Source organism: Falco rusticolus, chromosome 2, assembly GCF_015220075.1.
Source record: "Falco rusticolus isolate bFalRus1 chromosome 2, bFalRus1.pri, whole genome shotgun sequence".
NCBI lineage: Eukaryota > Metazoa > Chordata > Aves > Falconiformes > Falconidae > Falco > Falco rusticolus.
In genome coordinates, this window is record NC_051188.1 from 122,049,398 (window position 1) to 122,071,625 (window position 22,228).

Consider the following 22,228-nt stretch of genomic DNA (forward strand, 5'->3'; position numbering starts at 1 on the left):
TTTGTAGGTGATTCATGTCCTTGTGACCATCCGATCTTCTTCAGCAAGGAGACTTAGCACTCCCTCCCTCTAGATAGCATTGGAATATCTCTCATCCTTTTCTCATTCTCTTTTAAATAGCCCCTTTGTTGGAGAAAGAGGGGCAGGCGTCTCCTCAAAACTGTAGTTGTCTCCTCAGAGCTGTGTGCCTATGTGACCAGACATCGCACCCATGACCAGTCACCATACCCACATTCCTTGAGCAGACATATACAATCACAATCGATGTCCATTGCCGCCATTTCACACTATTTCTCCATATCACTGTTAGCTCTTGATTTTTTATTTTAATTTCTAATTGCAATTCAACAATTAAATCTCGTCCTAACAGATTAAATTCTGCTTCAGGGACGAGCAAGAGTTCACCCATTCCAAATTTATTTTCAGTTTCGAATACCACATTTTTGATTTTGCTTACTTTAAAGGGTTCTCCTTTTGCCCCAATTCCTTGTACTTTTTCAGGGGAAACTTTACATCCCTCAGGTATTTGCTTAATAGTTGATTTTTCAGCCCCAGTGTCTACTAAAAAGGTGAACTCTTGTTTATGGGGACCTATTTTTAATTTTATCAAGGGCTCATGATGACTCCGGTCCCCTAAGATATAGAGCCCCTGACTCTCCTATTTGCCACAAACTGAGTTTTTAGGAGCGCTTACCCTAAAGGGTCGTCTGGATTTACCCCAGAGTACAGCTGAAGGGCTTTCCCCTCAGTCGTTCCAGCCACTCAGTAGGGCTTTCATCTTTCTTTTGCATTTCATTAAATGCTTTATTGATATTCTGGCCACGGGGTACTGCTTCCCTAATCCCCTGAATTACTATAGTTCTCAGGTACTGCATATGAGTTCTATGCACTGGATCCTGATTATCCCAATTAGGTCTTTGGAGTGGCCATTTAATATCTGCTTGGGGTTCCTAGCCATGCTGAGCATCCCACAGTCTCATTCCTGCTCGTCATCATATCTCTTTCCTCGGTAGTAAATAATTGACCAAGGATAGATTACATCTCATCCCAAGTATAAAGGTTTGGTCCCAAAAAAATTGATTTAATCTTTCTGCCACTCCGAGTGGGTCCTCAATTAAGTTTCCCATCTCAATTCTTTTAAAATCTCGTAGGTCAGCCGAGTTTAGGGGTACGGAAATATATCCGATCACAGGTTGAGGTCCCCCCATGGGTATTTCCCTTAGGGGGTACATCTGAGCTGCCCCTTTCTGACTTCTAGTTATGCGTCTAGGAAGAGGGGGAGACCCTTGTTCCGACTCTGGTGGGGGAGTGGGCGCTCTGGGGACCTCTGCGGGAGCAGGAGGAGGAATGTAAGGACGGGGGGTTAGAAGGGTTTCGTCCAACTCTTCCTGCTTTTTCTTTTGTTTAGTTTTTATTTCATTCAGTGGGTAAAGTCTAGCTCCCGTTCTTTCTAGCCACACTTCCGCATATCGACTCTCCTCCGGGTTAAGGGGTTTTTTATTATTAACCCAGAGGTTTAATTGCTGTCTTACCCAATCTTCTTCTGACCCATAGACTGGCCAAAAGACATTTTTAGAAATTTTCTTCCCTCCCCATATCTTAGTACAATATTCTATCATCTTCTGCTTATCTTTCCCTAGAGTTCCAGGGAAATATCTCCAATTGTCTAAGATATATGCCAGAGGGGTATTCTTAGGTACAATGGGTACCCTTCCCATGGGAGTCGAAGGCTTGCTGCCCTTCGCCCCCATCTTCTGGAATATCCACAAACATACACTCACTCGTTATATTCCAGGAAACCCAATCCCGCCCGAACGGCAAACCCGCGAACAAATTCGCAATATACTTACGCGTCCTGCGTCTTCGTCCGGACTCCCGTGCACAGAATTTTTATGGGATTTTACCGGTTTCTCCTTTGCTCATTATTCTAGAATTTAGGTTCGTCGGTAAGGTTGGAGTAAGCTGTTGGTCGCGGGGCCGCGAAATGTCGCGGGGCGCCTCCCCGGAGGACCAAAGCCCACCGTTCCTTATCCGAGTCACGGCACCAGAATTGTTATAAATTGAGACCACAATAGATCATAATCCAATTAAATTTTTTATTAATTATAGCAAGTAGAATATGAGCAAAAACAGCGCTGGACGACAGGGGAGTCTGCGCTCCGCCAACTGCCGTCCTGAGCAGTTCAACAGTCCCTTTTATACCTTTTTTTTTTACTTTCGTGTTCATGAAGTAGTGGAGGTGTTGACCCTTCATTCATATGCACAAGCGGCATCCTGGACACCTGGCGGTTATCTTATCTTTTGTTGCCTAATCTTTACATTGGGCTTAACATAAATCTTAATAAACAATACCCTAGTCCATAGTTTCTTACACCATCCAGCTGAATTACTAGATGTTACCTATCAAAGTTTGCACTCAACCTAATAAGAAAAAAAAATAATTAAATGCTCATCAGCATGAATGCATTTTACATGTCTTTTGGCCTCAGCATTTATTTATTTTTTCCATTATAGTAGTGTCTAAGAAACATACTCAAAAAGGAGAGCTTTACTACTGTAAGTAGTTATCACGAAAATGTTTAGGTAAATTCGGTGGACACAATTCAAGAAGAAACCGAGCTATCACAGCTAGCCCTAGATAAAGAACCCTGGGAAGAGCTGCTTAGTGCAACCATATTTAGCAGGCTTACCACAGCCTCTAAGATGGTAGCGCCCTTGTCCCTGAGCCACTGACCTCTCCTGCAAATAACACACTCCTTCCCTCAGTCCTCCTCCAGCAGTTCAGGTTTCCTGGCTCATCAGGGATCCTGTCCTCCAGCTGACGGCAGAGAAAAGCCCAGCTCAGAGGTTTCCTCCTGTTCTTACTTGCACAGCTTCAGCGGCTTCACAGCATCCTCTGCTGCCAAAGTGTAGAATCAGATCAGAAATGAGCAAATAGACTAAGTCTTCGAGTGAACATTATCACTTTATACAAGACCTCCCCTCCCTCACTCCAAATTGCCCTACAATGAAAGAAAGGGGGAAAAAAAGGGAAAAAAAAAAAGAAAAAGACAGATAGCGAAGCCCTGATCCATATCAGGGACAAAACTCCTTGCCTTCCACAGAGCCACCCTTGAAACTGATCTCCTCTTGTGATTTAAAGAACAAAGTCAAAATTTCTTAGTGACTAAGTATCCTTTATTGGCACCGCTGGATGCATGGGGGATCCTTCCGCCTAACGTGCATGTCTAAAGTAACTAACTATCTTATATTTATACCATAAAACAATGACTATTCAATTAACGCCTATACATAGTCATTACCTAAACCCACCTACTCTCGCGTCGTATGTTAATTAGCTTATCAGTCCTTTGCCTGCGCAAATTCTTCCAAGAATTGTGGGCAGGGGTCCTTGGGACGTGAGCGGTTGTCTTTGGGAGGAAGGCCGTAGGTCTTCCTCAAGGTGTACTTTTCACCTTTTGCCAAAAAACGCTGAGCTGGCTGTTTTCAATCAGCTCTTGCTATCTGTCTTTCCTCCTTGGGTGTTAAGATGCCGACAGATAACAGGATGTGCACAGCCTCACAAGGTGTCTGCAGACACACAATACACAGGGGATGAATGCCGACAGGTAGACAGGTAACAGGATGTCAACAGCCTCACAAGGTGTCAGGCGAATAACAGGATAGCATTACAATATGTTGACAAACACAATACACATTGAGGATGTCATTATTCTATCCTACAGTGAATTCATACAATATCACTTGGGTACTACAGGTGCAAACCAGTCGTGAAATGCCAGAAGCTCACCGTTTCCAAGGAACAAACGGTCCCATACCACAGTACAAACTTTGCAGGGCTAGGCTTTTGAGGTAGCAGTTGTTTTTCTCAGCCTAACCCTCATATGGGTCCTCAACAAATGACAGGTTTAGTAAGTGTCATTACTCATTAGAAAATAATAGTACACTTATTTAAAAAAATAAAACATTAGTAAATCAGCTGTTTGATTTGAAAGAAAACTTTCATAGCTAGGTTCAGCATGGTACCATCACCAACAGCTGCACTGTCACATATATGTTTGCTTGAGGAAAATTGTCATTTTATTTGCTTGCTAAAGTCTTTTGTCATTGTGCTAGTTTGTTTGCTGTGCTGTCCCATTGTTTATACAGGCAAAGTCAAGGCAGCTGAGAAAACAGAAATAATTTTAGTGGGTCTGGTGCTAAAGTCAGCACCAAGGAAATCAAACTCTAAACTGTAAGTTGGTGCTGGCAGTACCTTTCAACATCTGGCTCTACATAACCCTTCTCCTTGTTACTCCAAATTCTTACTTTATCAGGAAAGAAAATGTGCTTCAACTTCAGAAAGAACAAAGGCAGCGTAAGCATACGCCCTCTCAAATCCATGGGAAATACTCCCATTGCACGAAACTGGTGGTCCCACAAACCAGACACTTTCTAGAAAGCCATTACTGCAGGTGTAAAACACAGGCGAGGAACTCCGCACAGGTTACAGGATAGCTCAAGAAAACGCATCCTGACTCCAATCAGTGCCGCGCCTAGCCCCGTACAAGCCCTGGCTCACCCCTGGGACACCGCAGCCTCCAGCGGCTGACCCGGCCGACCGGGTCACCTCACGCCGCCCGCCGACATACCTTACGGGCGGAAGGACAGCAGCCCCTCCCCCAGCGCCGGGCTGCCGCGCCGCTCCCAGCCGCGGCACCCACACCGGCCGGGCAGCGGCGCCAGACCCGCGGCCACCCGCGCCAGCCAGCCCGGACGCGCCCGCCCGCACAGACACCCACGTGCACCCGCGTACAGACCCACGTACTTGTGCGCTGCCCGCCCCGCCCCGCCGGCCCTGCGGCGCTGGTGCCCGTAATGGCGGCGGCTGTGCAGCTGCTCCGCAGGGTCGTCCGCGGCTCGCCTGCCCTCCTCGCCGCTGCAGGGCGGCGGGCGCTTGGTTTCTCGCCGCCGGGGGTGGCGGCAGGCCGCGGGGGGCGGCGGGCCGCGCTGGCGGCGGCGGGAGCGCTGGGCGGGCTGGGGCTGGGGCTGTGGCGGCAAGCCGCGATGGCGGCGTCCGAGGAGGACGAGGAGGACGAGGAGCTGCGGCAGCGGTTCATGGCGCCGCCGGTGAGCGGGCTCCGGGAGCTGCGGCGGCGGCGGCGGGAGCTGCGGAGCCGCATGGAGCTGCTCATCATGGAGACGCAAGGGGAGGTGTGCCGCGCCCTGGCCGCGCTGGACCCCGGCGCCGCCTTCGCTGTCGATACCTGGGAGAGGAAGGAAGGTACGGGGGGCGGCGGTGGTCGCCCCAGGTACGGGCAGCCCGGGGGGCGGCGGCCCCGGCTCGGGCTGACCTTGGCGTTGGCAGGCGGGGGCGGCATCAGCTGCGTGCTGCAGGACGGCGAGGTCTTCGAGAAGGCGGGTGTCAACGTGTCCGTCGTGTTCGGGCTCCTGTCCGAGGAGGCGGCGCGGCAGATGCGGAGCCGGGGGAAGGCTCTGAAGGCCCGGGACGGTAAGGTGTGCGCCGGGGAGGGGGTCTGGGGCCGCGGCGCGGGCTCCGGTGGCAGCGGCCGCCCTCGGAGCGGGCGGCGGGAGGGCTCTAAGCGGACGCCCGGCCGGCGGCCCCCGTACCCCTGCCGCAGGTACCGCGGCGCCTCTGCCGCCGGCTCGCTGCTTTCAGCGACGTACCGGAGGCGGCAAGCTGTTCGTCAGTGAGGACCTGCAGCTCCGCAGGGAAACGTGGTGGGCACTGTGCACCAAGGAGGTGGAGGGAGAGAGCCAGAAACACCAGAAGGCTGAAGAGGATTCAACCCCCGTTTGTGCCGCACGGGGCAACTGGGAGGACTGAGGGTGGTGGAAAGCCTTAGCAGTGCCTTATGTTTTAAGTGGTCTTCATCTGATGGGTGCGCTAACATATGGTCGCATTTTAGGACAAACACCAAAAAAAGCATTTAATTAAGTGCATAGAAGTGGGAAAATGAGAAGTAAATTGCACAACGGTTAATAATTATGGTGACTCAACGTGAGAGCTTCTTGTAGTGGAACAGTAACTTGAAACCTAAGGAAAAACAATGATGTTCTTTAAATGGTAATAAATTGAGTTATTTGAAAAACTGAAGGTTTTTTTCTGTTCACCTTTTTTTCTAGGGAAGCTGCCTTTTTGTGCCATGGGTGTGAGCTCTGTTATCCATCCAAAGAACCCTCACGTTCCAACAATGCACTTCAACTACAGATACTTTGAAATTGAAGAAGCAGATGGTAAGAATTTTAATTGAATGATGTACTATGAAATGTATGGCTCCACAAGAAGGAAGCATGAACGCATGGCTAGAATAAGAGGTTAAGAACTAGTCCAGGTTTGTTCCCAGCTGTGCAGCACCGGATCTCAATCTCTGTGCCTTTTGTTTGCGCATTTGCAAAATGAGTGTGCATCTGGGGGAGTAAAGGAGTTTGCAGTTTACTTTTTGCAGAGTACACCAGGGGTTTCAGATTTAACTTAAAATGTAGTAGGTTATGAATATATGGAAAACATACTCAAAGAAGCAATTCTAGAATTTAGTAGAAGAAAGGTCTGTGAAGGACTGATAAGCATTCTGGGCAGGACATACCTTTGTCTCAGCAGCTGGGGGGATGTACTGTCAGAAACATTGCTCTCCTAAGTGCAGTGTGCCTTTTTTCCCTAAGTGTCTGCAACTGTCAGAAGTGGGACTTCAGGCTAGATAGTCAAATGCCGAGAGGCCATCTGTACCTTGTGACAGCATTATGTACTGTCAGAAGCTCAATTTTCTTTCAGTTAATTTGCCAGAGCATTACGGATCATTTCTAGTCAATTACTTCCCTGGATTTAATAATTATGTTCCCTTTATTTGGCATGCACTGAAATTTTTCTGGATTCTTGAATAGTTGCTAGCCCATCTTGTGAAATTGATATCCTGTAGTCAGTGTCAGCCATCTAAAATACTGAAAAATGGTTTTCACTGCTTGGAATTTGTTTCACGTTTTCCTGAAGTCACTGGTCGTTGCACTACCTCAAACTCAGATTTTTCATGATTGAGGTTTAGGGGACACCACTGAATAATGATTTTGTTTTGTATTGTGAAAGTAGTTGTTAGTTCTTGGTGAAGCACTAGCAACATACTGCTGTTTTGATGTTTAAAAGAAAAGTGTTGCTGCTTGCCTCTCTCCTACAGGAACTAAGCAGTGGTGGTTTGGTGGTGGGACTGACCTCACTCCAACTTACTTGAATGAAGAGGATGCTGTTCATTTTCACAAGACTCTGAAAGAAGCCTGTGACAAGCATGATCTGAAGCTGTACCCCAAGTACAAGAAATGGTATGTTCTCCCCACATGCTCTTGGATTCCTTTTGTGGGAGCAGAAGGCAGCACTGGATATTGCCAATTAAGTGTACTCTAGGAAGAGTAGGTTCTGCTGCCTTTTGAAAGGTATCAGCAAACCCTAATGAAAATCAGCAGATGTGTACTAGGACAAAATGTAGTATAAAACAATCTCTTATTTAGATGCCTGAGTTTTTCAAATCAGACGGTCGACAACTAAGATCCTGTCTATAGCTGGAATAAAAACCAAGCTGACTCTACAAGATTTTGTAAGTCACAGACTTCACTAGGCAACTTAAAAATTCCTTTTAGCCTCTGCTGTTACGACTAGGACAAGACTTTTGCCCCATGGACTTGCACAAATTCTGCTTACAGCGAACTCATGGTAAATGTGTGTGACTTTAGTGTGAGCTTTTGGGCCAGCGCTGCAGTTCTGAAAATCCCACTCTAGATTTCTGCCTTTAGTATGACCTTCATGACTATTTTTTTTTTCTTTGCCAGGTAGGTAAAGGAGCTTGTCCTTAATGTAGAAGCTTCATAATTTTGATGGAGCTGTACTTTTCTTCCAGTGACACGTTCACTAAGATTTCAACAGCATATTCTCTGAAGATGCAAACTTTGAGTGCTCTTGAGCTGAGACATACAAGCAATGAGGTCCTTCACTGTTCAGCTGGGGCTTGCTGCTCTGTGTCTGATAATCCTATCTGCTAAGAGTTGTGGTATCCAGGAAGGAGGGGTTACCCTTCTGTAAGCTACCACGTCTTGTCTGAGGACAGGAGATAAAGTGAGTGTTGTAACTCAGGTGGCAACCACTTAGTAGAGAAGCACATCTTACAACCTTAAGACTACAGTCTTGCTTTCTGAGGAATTTCTGCATGGTAGTTCCGAGAGTCTGCCTTAATGGTCAAGTTGTTTGCAGCTTGAGTAGGCTAGCAGTGCTAGCTGCAGGGCGTTAGAGAGAAGGATGCCTGTTCATAGTCTGAGGGTAGCTCAGGGGAGGACTAACTGTATCGCATGGACAAAGGCAGTTTTCTCAACCCCAGTGTGTTTTCTGTAAGCAGCAGCTATGTGTAAGGGCATGCAGTTCTCACTGCTGAAGCAGGGTGAATCTCCTCTGTGCATCTAATAATTAGCATTGCCCCTTTCCCCACCCTTCTCAAACATAAAAGCTCATTAATGTTTACCATGTTGTCTTCCTGATTTGTAAGGCTTTTGTCTTTTGCATTTCTGACTCAGCCTTTTTTCGTAACTCTTTCCACTGCCATAAAATAAAAGCTGATCATCCCAGTCAATAAAAAAATAGCTTAGGTTATCTGTTACATATCCATGTCTCTCCTGCTATGGCCATGGGATGTCTATTGCTTGAGAACAGCGACTGTGGATGTATGTATGTATGGAAAACTAGTCCTAAAGGGCAGCAAGGTTTCCTTGCTCTTGATGATTTCTGCTTCCTGCTTCTCTTCCATTTCTTGTAGATGTGAAGACTTGCAAAGCATGGCTGCCCAAGCAAGCAACTATAAGCAAGATAGGGTGTCAGTACAATGAATTGGCTAATTTATAGTAATTGCACAGCTACATACTCCCAGTAAATACAAAAGAGATTAACTGCCTCCCTGTTGTAGGATAGACTGCACTTACTCCTTCTTAAACTTCAACTGAGCTATGAAAAGCCACTGCTTGGAATGACTCCATCTTCCAAATTTAACTAATAAAAAGACTTTTTCCAAGGAAGGCTGTCTCACTTTTTGATTTTTTCCTTAAGTGACAGTGGTGTTCTTATCTGGTCACGGGTTTTTAGATTCTTTTAGTTTGATGCAGAAAATCAGTTCTTTTACTAGAACAGCAAAAAGCATAGAGATTCTCTTCCAAGTTTGTGTTCATCTGAAAGCTGTACAAATAATTTGGGATCTGTGTATAATTCTGGGAGTGAAATCTAGAAGGAGTCCTTAGGGTGAATTTTTGAAATCAGGTGCCCCTTATTGGCATAGGTAGAGGACTAGAGATTGGATCACTCCACATGGAAGCATCTGCCATGGTGTTTGAGTGGTATGTGTTCAGTGACTGTGTGGTGATACGTAGCTTTGCAGAGACTGTTTAATCAGAGCTTCTACTCTAAATGAATGCAGGAGTGCTTTCCAGGTGGTTCTGTACTATCCTGGCTCTCAGCAGTCAGTAAAATAGGGCACCTGGCACTGCAGGGACTGACTTCTTGTCAATATTTCACTAGTGCTGCCCTGTGCCATATAGCTGTTTGGAGTTCTGTTCATTTCTTTGAATATTGTGGACCATGTTAATAACCATCTGCCATTTCTTCTAGGTGCGATGACTACTTCTATATCAAGCACCGTGGCGAGCGAAGAGGGATTGGAGGCATATTCTTTGATGATGTGGACTCTCCCTCCAAGGAGGAAGCGTTTCAGTTTGTGAAGAGTTGTGCCAAAGCTGTCGTGCCTTGTTACATTCCCATTGTGAAAAGGCACTTCCGTGACTCCTTCACACCAGAAGAAAAGCTATGGCAGCAGCTTCGGAGAGGACGGTGAGTACTAAGGAGCAAAAGAATACATGAGGTGGATTACGCTGGAAAGAAAAAAATGAGCTAGTACTTCGTGGTTGTTGGTTTACATCCTGTTGTGGTGTGGGCTATGTTTGTGGGAGTGGTCTAAAGCTCGCCAGAGAATTTCAGCATTTTTGTGTACAGAAGTAATTTTGAAATCCAATGCTAGATTGCCAAGGAGGGTGCAAAGAAGGCACTACCACACCCTCTTCTGTGTCTCCCACTCTCCCGTGTTGCAGCACAAGCAACCCATACAAAATGCCAGTTTCTCTCCAACTCCTTCAAAATCCAAGAGAGGCTGCTGCTTTGTAACCGGCAAAGGGGGGAGTGTGTGCTAGGCATCCTGGGTCCTGCCCTCTCCTGCAGCCCAATGATACGGGATATAAGGCTGCCCTGTGACATGCGTGTAAAGGTGATGGAGTCATGCTTCCTATTCAGTAATGAAGCTAAACCCCAGGAAGTCATGAAATAACTGTACCCAAGAGTACTTGCAGCTTCTTACGTACATATTTATGCCATCTTCTCTTGGCATTGAAATGAAGACATGGTGAACTCTTTGTAAAGGAATGAAGGTACAGAGGGGTTTTGTTATTTTGGCATGGTCCAAAGTCACTGAAATGTAAAATATTTAGGAGGATGCTTATTATTAACATGAACAACTGTAAATTCTGCAAAAGCTTAAGCACATCGGTAGATACAGTTGTACTCCTTTCTCTATGTCCTGCGATTGTGTAAGCATATGGAGAAATGAGAATACACATGCCTTGTGCAGAATAAGGGCGTCTTTGGTTTCTGCCTCTTCAGCAGAGAAATCTGTGGGAGTGGCATAGAAAGGGTGTAAGCATTCAAGTTTATATCACGGGCCTGCAGCAGTTACTCAAATTAGTATATATGCTTAATTTGTTGGGACAGTTCCTGGGAGCGCTGGGCTTTCAGGATCCAGTCTGTGGGTATATCCTGGTTTTGGCTGGGATAGAGCTTATTTTCTTCTTAGTAGCTGGTGCAGTATTGTGGGGTGCCAAGCCTCCCCCCAGTTTATATACAGAGCGTGATGTCCCATGGTGTGGAATACCTCTTTGGCTAGTTCAGGTCAGCTGTCCTGGCTGTTACCCTCCCCAGTTTCTTGTGCCTTTCCAGCCTTCTCGCTGGCAAGGCCTGAGAAACTAAAAAGTCCTTGACTTAGTATAAACATTGCCAAGCAACATCTGAAAACATCGGTGTGTTATCAACATTGTTCTCACACCAAATCCAAACCACAGCACTGCACCAACTAGTAAGAAAATTAACTCTGTCCCAGCTGAAACCAGGAGAGTAAAGCTCTCCATTTCCGCAAATAGGTAAGAGCTCCTCCCTTTCTGTTACCTCTGTTAAAGTACTAGTACCTCAGTACTGGTTGGTAAGATAACACCTGCTCAGTTGTCACTGCTCTGTTCCTATGCAGAAAACTGTCTATTCTAGCACTTACAAGTCCTAGCCAGTACTCTGAAGCTGTTTGGCTTCTGCTGCTTTCCAGATCTCCCCAAGAAACAGAAGATCTTGTCCTGACCCTGCTGCTTATGTGTCCTGCAGCACGAAGGACTGCACCGCAGAGTTTTTCCTGTGGTCCTTTCCAGTTCCTTTAAGGCTCCTTTTAATGTCTGACACCACCACGCAAAAGAGGACTAGCATAACCAAGCTAAACTTGGTGTCAAGCTTGCCAGCAGGGTTGAGGCCTGGGAGAAGTAAGCTAGTATAGCACCATGCAGAATGCTCTCCTTTGAAGTTTGCCTGCCCTAGCCTGTTAGCTAAGGCCGTTACTTCCTGTGCCTTGGGGAGCAGCAAAGTCACACATGCATTCCTATGCAAGGGGATGCTAGAGAAGAGTTGGCCTCAAAACAGGGTTCATTCTGACACCCATCACAGCAGAAAGACATGCTGGTTTTGTTTGATGTCTGCTAGCTGAAGAAGGCACAACCAACTTCTGATAATAACCTTGTTTTTCTGTTGAATGTCTTCTCTTCCTATAGGTATGTAGAGTTCAACTTGGTTTATGACAGAGGTACAAAGTTTGGCCTTCTAACACCAGGATCAAGAATTGAAAGCATTCTTATGTCTCTGCCACTAACTGCAAGGTAAGGGCATAGTTACGTGGAGTTGCAAGTAGGCACTGTTCCTATTAGAATACTTTATATAAGATTAAATCAAAGGTCTGTCCTGGTGCCCAGTCTCTCAACAGTGGTTAGTTTGTGCCTGATACAAGAACTGGCCAAATACATGCAGATACTTCTCTGGTCTGCTATACTCATTCAGTTGCCAGTCATGTGTGACCTAGACATTTCTGGAAAAAAAGAAGAAAAAAAAAAGTGGTATGTTTTTTGTGCTTAGTACTACTTGATAGATTTCCCCACCTCGCTCCACGGGGTTTTGTTTAGTACCTTTTTTCTAAACCATGTGAGCCTCTGGCAGTCCTGACAAGCCTGTGGTATGGAGTTCCAGCTTAACTGTGTGTTGTATGAAAAAGTGCCTCTTTGTTTTCTACTTGCACCTGATGACCTCATTTGACTTTCCAGTGAGTAACCAGATTTTCTTCCTGTTCATTTTCTTCCTAACAGTTCTTATTTTACAGGCTTCTGGTTTTTTAATTGTCAGTTTTCCAGGCTGACAAGTCCTGCCCTTTCTAATCTTTGTACAGTAGCTGTTCCATACCTTTGATCACATTTGCCAGTTTCTCTGGGCTTAAATTTTCCATGCCCTTTCTGAACTGGGGATAAGGAACAGACAACGTAAGCTACATATGTGTATCCAAGATGCAGATGTGCTACAGCAGCATAATAATGTTTCAGTTGATTATTCCTTTCATAATCCTAATATGCTGTTTGCTGGTTTTGACTGTTTTGACTGCTGCTACGCATTGAGCTGGCTTTTCCATGGAACTGTTACGATGCCAGGATCTTTTCTGGGCAATGAAAGTTAACTTGACCTCTCAGTGTGTATGTAACTTTTTCTGAGTGCATCACTTCAGATCAATCAACAGTGAATTTCACCTGCTGTTCCACTGCTCAGTTGCTTGGCTCAATAGTAACTCTTTTCAATTTCCTTTTTAGGTTTCAACCTATCTTGCTTAATCTTGCAATATCAGCAAACTCTGACATTTACAGTTTACTCCCATTTTTAGGGTGCTTTTGGATATGCTGAGTAGCACAGGCTCTATTAGGAATTTCATAAACTTCATTGGTGACCTCTGTCCACTAGGAAAACTGACCTTTGCCTGGTACCCGTTAACCATGAAGGCAGTCCCATTCTCGCCATACAGCTTCATCCCACTGCCAACACTAGATGTGTTCCTGGCCTGGTGGTATAGCACAGTCCTACCTTTTGATTTCATTGCTGCGGTGATTGGGCTTTCCTTGTTTTCATCAGCATAAACAACTCACTTCACAGCATGAATGGATCCTTCCTGGGGAAGAAAAATGGAAAAACATTGTACCTATCCCTTTGTGACTGCTGACACTTTTCTTCCTCTGTGATGCCTCTTCTAAGTGTCTTTTCAACAAAAAGCGGCCTCTCATCATCTTTGTTTTTAAAACCAAGATTCAGCAAGGACTTGTAGGGCTGCCAGCCCAGCTTCTGGAAAAACGAGGTCTTATGTCCTCATGGTCAGAATTGTCTGGGTTCCTTTTTTGCTTGTCTTCCTTGTGAACTAGCATGTCCTGAGACTGCTAAAAGATCTCGGTAAATAAATGTGCATGCATTGTGGGGTAGGGGGCAATGCTCTTTCCTTTTTTTTGGTTTTTTTTTTTGGTTTTTTGTTTTTTGTTTTTTGTTCTTCCAGCCTTTCCAGAAGTTGGGAAGAAGACTGAGTTAACATTTCTTCTGTCTATTCTGGTGTTATTATTTGTTCTTACTGGGAACTTAATGATTTGTAGTCATATCTGTCACCTGATCTGGGAGTATCAACTGTGTATGTAGCTTTGCATTGTCAGAAATAGTGATTAAAGTCCAAACACAGCCTGGTGCCAGAGAGGTGGCAGTCTTGAGTGATTTTTCCCCTCTTGCTGCAGGTGGGAATACATGCACAGCCCTCCACAGAGCTCGAAAGAAGCAGAAATCCTGGAGGTTCTGCGCAATCCCAAAGACTGGGTGCATTGACATGGAATGTGAACAAGATGGATTGCTTACACTGAGCCATTATGAAAGAACAGGAACGCCTGCAAACCAGCTTGTTCGAACTGCTGTTGCATGGTGTTTCAGTATAGCTATTTATACTCTTACCTGGTGCCTTAATAATGCTGTAGACTTGTTGTAACTTGTAAATATGTGAACTCATTCTTTTAAGATTGATCAGCTAATGTTGTCACCCCCTGTTGATATGCTGCCTTGTGAAGGACTGGCGATACCCTTGCAGGACTACTGTGCATGCTCTTAAGAACTTCCTCAACTGATGTGTTTGACTGTAAAACTGCAAACTACTGTGTTCTCCCAGTGAATTGAAAGCATTATCTGTGCCTAAATCGGGTTGCTTACTCTTTGAACATGTCGGGATGTTTCAGAAATATTTTTTTAAAGAATAAAGGGAACATTGGGCATGATTTTAAACCTGTTTTCAGGAAGTTGTGAAAAAGGTGGTACTTAATTGCATGTGTTTTGATGCTATCCACACTGACTTCAGCAGGGGAGAATGTTTTAAGATGTGCTGCAGTAGCATGATTTAAGTGACCAGTAATTGGGAGATTCTGGGTTGGGGTCCTGGTCTCACCTGGTAAGTGTGCAGGACTGGCTGTCTATTTTGAGGAAAAAGTCTTTCAGTGTTGTGCATCTCAGCTGTGATCAAGACAGGTCAGGAAGAGATCAGGAAGCTCTTGGCTGTTGTCCAAATAGCACTTCACACTGCTCCCAGCACTGAGTGAGCTGATTTTATTCCTCTCATGGGGAAAAGGAAAGGCGGTGGTCCCCTTTCTCCCTCACTCTGAGTACTGTACTACCATTACCTCCCTCCTCATTGGGGGGTCAAACCCCAGTCTCCAACATGACTGGCAGGGATACTCACCACTATACTAGCAAGGTGTGATGCAGAAATGGGTCTGCCTTTGCACTATGACATCATATGATATCACCTCTGACAGGTTTCTGGTCTGTGGGTGGTGGCTGTCCCAGTGCCTGTGCAGGTACCCCACTAGGCTGGGCTCACATTTTCTGCTCTCTGATCACCAAAATCAAGGTTCCTCTTGGGGACTACTGCGTTCATTTCGTCTTATGCCCCTTCTTCTAAAACATAATTACAATAATAAAAACCCCAAACCATTCAGTAAAAGCTGGCAATCTTCCGTCCAAGGGGGGGAATGGGGAAAATGAAACACCACTGGCCCGTACGGGGATCGAACCCGCGACCTTGGCGTTATTAGCACCACGCTCTAACCAACTGAGCTAACCGGCCCATGCGTAGCATATTTTGCACATGCGTACAGTTCACGCCCTCCTAAGAACACACCGTGGGTGCAACTGCTGCTAGTAGCTGCACCCACAGCATTACCGCGCCCGCTATTTTTAAAGACCACATCAGCGCGTCGTTTCAAGGACCTCTGGCAGAGCAGCATGGGAATTAACCTGGCTGACGAGAATTGCTAAAAGGGAGACTTTCAGAACTGTCATTTTTCTCTGCCCGTCCGTAGAAGCCATTTCCCAACGGCTCGGCGCACCTGCACACGGCACAGGGGCCTCCCTGCATGCTGAAGCAAGAGCGCTCCCCGGCCAGGGGTAAAAGACAACGCAACGCCTTCTCCCCGTCGGGGAATCGAACCCCGGTCTCCCGCGTGACAGGCGGGGATACTCACCACTATACTAACGAGGAGTAGGATGCAGATAGGTGTCTGTAGCCCAGCCCCAACAGCCACCCGCGCGACCCCTGTCTGTCCTCGGTGCCACGGTGCTGTGAGTAGAGTGGTGATACAGGGCCCCAGCACCCCCAAATCAACCGCTCTGACCTGGCCAGGGAGCAGCGGGAGGGACGTGCCGTGAACCAGGGGAGTAGCCCGGGTGTGCAGCTGGTGTGCGTGCACACACCGTTCTGTGAACCTCAAGGCTCCCCCTGAAACTGCACAACTCACAAAGGGAAGACAGGCTCACTTCCTAAACCTATGATGAGCCCTGTTTTCTGCTGTGGTGAAACCACCTGTCCTCAGAGGAAAGTGTGAACCGTTCACCAGCTGGAAAGCCACTTCTAAAATCAAAGCATTAAGTAAAAAAAAATGCAGGAAATACTTAAGAAATACCTGGGAGTCAGCAAAAAAGTTGTAGAGGAGGGGGACATCACCAAATTCCAAGCCCTTTGCTTCTGCAAAGCCTTTGCTTAGTACAAGTGCTAATCAGAGTTCAGGCATCTTCTCGTTTGCCACTAACAACACCTGTCATAAAATACATTAATAAAAAGAACCTATCAGGAAGAAAAAAAAAAAGTAACAGCTGCACAGAGGAAGCATATAAATGTATCATAATGCAAGAGCTTTCTCAAAACCAGGCAACATTTAACACAGACATTCCTGCACTCTCCACAAAAGATTGCAAAGCTGCCACTAGAAGATTCACAAACACATGGTATGAGGAGACAGTCATAGATCTGGTTTAAGAAAGTCTGGAGTTACAAAGAAATAGGACAGGAGACATCTGACTGAGAAAAGAACAGAAAGACTCAGATGTGCATGAAGAAGAAATAAACAGAAACCTACAAGATAAAGGCTTCCAAGCAGAAAAAGCAGAAATTATTAATGAGACACAGGGGCTTAAAAAATACATATTTTTTTTCCAGGCAGTCCACTGAAAATAATTACCTACTTAGCTACAGACCTGGAAGAATCTGCAAAAAGCCACGTATGGAGAAAAGCAAACCTGACGTGAGCCAAATTCAATAGGCAGTGTTTTCCTTTTGTGGCCCCTCAGCAGCATTGCTAGGTCACTGACACTGTGGGACTCCAAGAATGTAGGTCTTCATCCATCAAAGTGATAACAGTCCTCAGGAAGCCAATCAAAAGATTCTTGGAAATAGTACTGAAGAAATACAACCACTCCAGACGCCAGATGAAGAGTACCTGTCATAAGCAGAATAGCTTACGAGAAGGGCTTCTTCAAGTACATCAGCAGGAAAAGGATGACTAGGGAAAATGGGAGCCTGCTGCTGAATGAGGTGGGTGCCCTGGTGACGAAGGACACAGAGAAGGCAGAGTTATTGAATGCTGCCTTTGCTTCAGTTTTCACTGCCAAGGCCGGCCCTCAGGTTTCCCAGACCCTGGATGCAAGAGAGGAAGTCTGGAGAAAGGCAGACTTTCCCTTGGTCAAGTAGGATCGGGTTAGAGATCACTTAAGGGAACTCGACACCCACAAATCCTTGGCCCCTGGTGGGATGCACCCCGCAGTGCTGAGGGAGCTGGCAGATGTTATTGCTAAGCCACTTCCCAACATCACTGAGACATCACGGTGGACAGGAGAGGTGCTTGAGGACCGGAGGAAAGCCAGTGTCCCTCCAGCCTTCAAAAAGGGCAAGAAGGAGGACCCAGGCAACTACAGGCTGGTCAGCCTCACCTCCATGCCTGGAAAGGTGATGTTCAGCTCATCCTCGAGGTCATCTCAAAGTGTGTGGTGGAAAAGGTCATCAGGAACTGTCAGCATGGATTCACCAAGGGGAAATCATGCCTGACCAACCTAACAGCCGTCTGCGATGGAATGGCTGGCTGGGTAGATGAGGGGAGGGTGGTGGGTGTTGTCTACCTTGACCTCAGCAAGGCTTTTGGCACGGTCTCCCATAACACCCTCACAGGTAAGCTCAGGAAGGGTGGGTTAGATGAGTGGACAGCGAGGTGGGTTGAGAACTGGCTGAATGGCAGAGCTCAGAGGGCTGTGATCAGCGGCACAGAGTTGAGCTGGAGGCTGTAGCTAGCGGGGTTCCCCAGGGTCAGTGCTGGGTCCGGTTCTGTTCAACTTCCTCATCAATGACCTGGGTGAGGGGACAGAGCGTACCCTCAGCAAGTCTGCCGATGATGCAAAACCGGGAGGAGCGGCGGATACCCCAGAGGCTGCGCTGCCGTTCAGCCAGACCTGGGCAGGCTGGAGGGTTAGGCAGGGAGGGACCTCATGAAGTTCAACCGAGGCAAGCGTAAGGTCCTGCCCCTGGGGAGGGACAGCCCCATGCACCAGTACAGGCTGGGGCTGGCCTGCTGGGAGGCAGCTCTGTGGAGGACTTGGGAGTGCTGGTGGGCACCAAGCTGCCTGTGGGCCAGCAGTGTGCCCTCGTGGCCAAGGGGCCGGTGGGGGCACAAGAAGGAGCGTGGCCAGCAGGTCGAGGGAGGTGATCCTCCCCCTCTGCTCTGCCCTGGGGAGGCTGCATCTGGAGTGCTGGGTCCAGTTCTGGGCTCCCCAGCTGAAGAGAGACAGGGTCCAGCGGGGAGGGTCCAGTGGGGGCTGCGAAGATGATGGGGGGATGGGAGCATCTCCCTCATGAGGGAAGACTGAGAGGGCTGGGCCTGATTAGCCTGGAGAAGACCGAGCGGGGATCTTATCAATGTCTACAAGTATCTTAAGGGCGGGTGCCAAGAGGACGGGGCCAGGCTCTGTTCAGTGGTGCCCAGCAACAGGACAAGGGGCAACGGGCACAAACTGCAGCACAGGGAGTTCCGTCTGCATGTGAGGAAGAGCTTCCTTGCCTTGAGGGTGATGGAGCCCTGGGACAGGCTGCCCAGAGAGGCTGTGGAGTCTCCATCTCTGGAGACATTCAGAACCCACCTGGACGTGGCTCTGTGCAGCCTGCTCGAGGAGAGCCTGCTGTAGCAGAGGCTTGGGCTGGGTGATCTCCAGGGGTCCCTTCCCACCTAACCATTCTGTGGTTCAGTGAATATAAATTTTAAACTCTAGTCTGCCTCATGCTCTCTTGCAAACACACACTTCTAAAGGATTTTGTTAGAATTTTAAGATCCAGAAACATCATAACAGAAAGCACTAGTCAGAGAGGAGAGAAGCTGTAAGGTCTACTTTTGTTTCTGCTACTGTAAGTAAACTCATCTCACTGTAATCTAATTTCAGAATAATGAATTAATTAAATGCCAAGCACAGAACAGCATAATTCTACACTTCTGCATCCTTTTGTGCCGATGCTGACAGCCAAATAAGTTTGAACAATTGGATTTGTCACAGTGAATTTTTGTGCATATTCTGTTGGTTCTTGACTTTCAAATGCAACAGTAAAATAAGTGAAAGCACATCGTTCTGGTAATATCAGCTGCAGAAACAGGGAGGTGAAAGAAAGGTAAGAGAAAGCAAAAAATTGTATGTTAGCATCAAGCATGTTTTTTTTCACAACAATTAAGTTCCATGAAGGGGAGAGGTGAGAATCCATTGTACCTTTCAAGGACAAGAGCATTTTCAGAAATCCCTGAGCCACATCTTCCTTCAATAGATTTTTATGATGCGCTTCTGAACTGTTGAAGAACATCCAGGGGAGAATCTGTATCACCTACGGCTCTGCTTCCATTTTCCATAGTAAAACATAAACTCTTTACCATAGTACACTAGGCCAAAAACTGTCAAGGTTCACAGGATGATCTGCATGCAGACAGGACACCGCTGCCTCACAGTCAAACCACTGCTGCTCAGGACTTTTGGGGCAGATGAATAAGAACAGTAATATTTTCAGTATATAATTTTAATCAGATGCCTTGAGCTTGTCCAAATCCTCCTTGACATTTAAGAAATACAGCCATAAAATAATTTGTCCTTTTAAAAACAAGAACAAACAAAAACCCAAACAAAAATACCCCACAGTGACACCCACAAGGTTAAGAAACACTTAGATAACTGGCAATGGTGGATTTAAATTATGTCCTACTAACAAATGCCATTAAATGAAAACATAAAGACAGTCTGAGTTTCCCAAAAGTTTTGAGGAATTTAAGTACATCAAAGACCAAACAAAGTAGCAGCTTTGCCCCTTAGTGCTGAGACAGACAGGATGGGTCACCTTTCTTAGGACCAGGATTAATCCTAGACTTATCTGTAAAGCAGTGGCTTGCTCTCTAGCCTCTCTTTGTCTTGCACTGAGCCTGGAACACTCTCGAGGGCTGTGCACTAAAAAAGAAACTTGACCACCAAAGATATGCTGAGCTAACTGGAACACCAGCCAGGGTGATTCCCACCACAGGGGTATCAACATTAACAACCTAACTGAGAACTGCTGGGATGAGACCTCCAGAGCAGGAGATCACCCAGTGAAGAGAGCAACTGGGAATTTGCATGCCAGAAGCCAGTAGATGCAACTGTGCGAAAATGAAACACAGTGCTTTCCAGTAATCTTATATGCCACATACAGATGAAAATACAAACATAATCTAAAAGCTTTGCTTTTTGATGCATTTGATCTGCCTGTGCAGTCTTTTGCTCTATCTGTGCTCATCCTCATCTTCATCCTCTCTTATTGGCACAGGAGAAGAAATGCCTGTTATTTGGGCAATCATGCTTGATACATTAATTTCCAGAATGGAAAATTACAAAGAACAGACAAGTTAGAATCCTTCTGAGAACTGACAGGCTATGATTAAAAAAAAAAAAAGCAGACTGGAAACCAGTTTATTATGTCAGTTCATGGAATCTCATGTTAGCGCTGGGACAAATAAAATTTGTGTCTTTCTGCAAGACAACAGGTCCTTTGCAAACTGCCTACAGATTTCAGGAATAACTCAGTCTTTTTACAATGCATTTTTAAGTTTGCCTATACTTTAAGAGTATAAATAGATTTTAGCCCTCATGTTTGGTTAGGAGAGGGTCTCTTGGCTTTAGTCTGATAGTCTATGCTCCTCTTTTCCCTTGCCACATGCAGAGGTTAACATTTTCCAAGCAGTACAGGAGTTTTTGCTGCATATTGCCACATAAATCAAAGAATTCCAAAACAAAGCTAAGGGAATATATGCACTTATGTGCTGATTGTAAAGAAATAACATTACTGAATTCAAGTGTCTTGGTTTTGCCACTGCGTTTGTCTGTGAAAGCTTTTAATGACAACGTGCAATGATTTGATGTAGCTTTGGCATCAGAAAAATTTTGAGCTGACTAGCTTTGTGGTCTGCCTTTTGTGTCATCTGACTCACTCTGAAAAGATTTCTAGGAAGTCAGATTCCATATGTCTTAATGGGATCACTGTATTCAGCCAGCATGAGTTTAGGTTATCTTCCCAAGGTGCTATTTCCCTTTGCTGCAAAGCCTAACCTCTGTTTACACTGCCATATTGTTATCCCTGATCCTTTTCTTTTTAGTTACTCCTAATTTGTTGATCACTCTGTCCTTTGAAAATAACATTTTTGAAGAGAATTATGAAATAATTATTTAAGTATTTAAAAATTCAAAAAGAACAGTTTGCATTGCTTCTACAATATATAGATATTGTGCGACTATAGTTCAAAATACATTTCTGTCTTTCAAAATGAGAAGGATGGCTAGGGAGTGGTACATACTCTTTTTGCTTTCTAGAGTAAGAAATTAGTTAAGTAACTACCTTCTCAAATGTTGCCTCAGGAGAAACTACGGATGAAAGACTGTGAATCTCTGATGATCTATATTTCTGTATTTATCTAAATACAATACTTTGAACTAAATGTTTGAAATACATGTCTTCTTTTCCTTTCTCTACTAAGTCAAAGTGAACACCCTTGACCTCTTTCCTTTTGCAGGAAAACCAGGGTAACCTAACTTTGTAATACCACATAATCAGAAGAACTTGGCAAGTGATGAGGAAGGAAAGGGTAAGATGAATTCTACTTTTCCCTTCTTAATTATGGTACCTTGCAGATAAGCAATTGTGCCCATGAACTAATTTTTGTACTTCAATTTAGCCAAGAACTCTTCTACCAAATTCTTATTTTTGACTTTGCAAATTCTGAAATTTAAGGTTATCGGTAAGTATAGTTTTATATTGTATTCTACATATTTTCTAAAAAATACTATATTTACAGGGAATCTGTTGTTTCAGAAAAATGTATAGGTTTATAGGTTGTTTTTTGTCAGCTACAGGAGTGATTTTCATTTCCTTCACAGTAATATAATGTACAAAACTGGTAGAAATTTTGTAGCTACCACAGTAAGTTGTGGTCCTGCCTGCTAGTTACTAGTATCACTGTTGGCTATTCACAAAGGTTTGCTATTGCTCCTTACACAAGGCCAAATAATTAATTTTAATACACAATCTGTCAGAAGTACACTGTAGAATGCTAGTGGCCTGTCAGTATCACATGACTTTGCAGGACTGCAAGTAGACTGCACAAATCTAATAAATGCCAGCGCCTGATCACACCTTCCTGCAGGTTCCTGATCCCCCACAGACCAAAATTCCAGAAAATCATTAAATATGTA

At 45.5% G+C, this 22,228-nt stretch overlaps 1 protein-coding gene, 2 long non-coding RNA genes and 2 other non-coding genes across 6 annotated transcripts in view; 1 reads left to right on the plus strand and 4 right to left on the minus strand.

Moving 5' to 3' along the window:
* Positions 1 to 3,155: 3,155 nt before the first annotated feature.
* Positions 3,156 to 4,899, minus strand: LOC119143764. Its single transcript, XR_005102786.1, has 2 exons — positions 4,808 to 4,899; positions 3,156 to 3,570 (listed from the first exon to the last, which is right to left on the minus strand). It is a non-coding gene; the product is annotated as an uncharacterized LOC119143764 (long non-coding RNA).
* On the plus strand, positions 4,805 to 14,453 carry CPOX (coproporphyrinogen oxidase). Its single transcript, XM_037378374.1, has 7 exons — positions 4,805 to 5,263; positions 5,348 to 5,491; positions 6,127 to 6,237; positions 7,170 to 7,311; positions 9,632 to 9,850; positions 11,875 to 11,979; positions 13,909 to 14,453. The coding sequence occupies exons 1-7, from the start codon at positions 4,858 to 4,860 to the stop codon at positions 13,994 to 13,996; spliced, it is 1,215 nt and encodes a 404-aa protein (XP_037234271.1). The 5' UTR covers positions 4,805 to 4,857; the 3' UTR covers positions 13,997 to 14,453.
* Positions 11,986 to 22,228, minus strand: part of LOC119143763 — an 11,452-nt gene continuing 1,209 nt past the window's right edge. Inside the window, exons 2-4 of one of the 2 annotated variants that reach the window (XR_005102784.1) lie at positions 19,232 to 19,308; positions 16,117 to 16,248; positions 11,986 to 13,304 (exon numbers count right to left, since the gene is read on the minus strand). This is a non-coding gene — a long non-coding RNA (uncharacterized LOC119143763). The remainder of the gene's footprint in view (positions 13,305 to 16,116; positions 16,249 to 19,231; positions 19,309 to 22,228) is intronic. The other variant, XR_005102785.1, reaches the window with a different exon arrangement.
* TRNAI-AAU lies at positions 15,208 to 15,281 on the minus strand. Its single transcript has one exon. It is a non-coding gene; the product is annotated as a tRNA-Ile (tRNA).
* Positions 15,624 to 15,695, minus strand: TRNAD-GUC. Its single transcript has one exon. It is a non-coding gene; the product is annotated as a tRNA-Asp (tRNA).

Excerpts from the sequence above, each read along its gene's own strand:
- CPOX (XM_037378374.1), top strand. The coding sequence starts at position 4,858 with ATGGCGGCGGCTGTGCAGCTGCTCCGCAGGGTCGTCCGCGGCTCGCCT. Across the intron at positions 7,312-9,631 it reads TACCCCAAGTACAAGAAATG|GTGCGATGACTACTTCTATA; the intron begins GTATGTTCTCCC and ends CATTTCTTCTAG. Across the intron at positions 9,851-11,874 it reads CAGCAGCTTCGGAGAGGACG|GTATGTAGAGTTCAACTTGG; the intron begins GTGAGTACTAAG and ends CTCTTCCTATAG.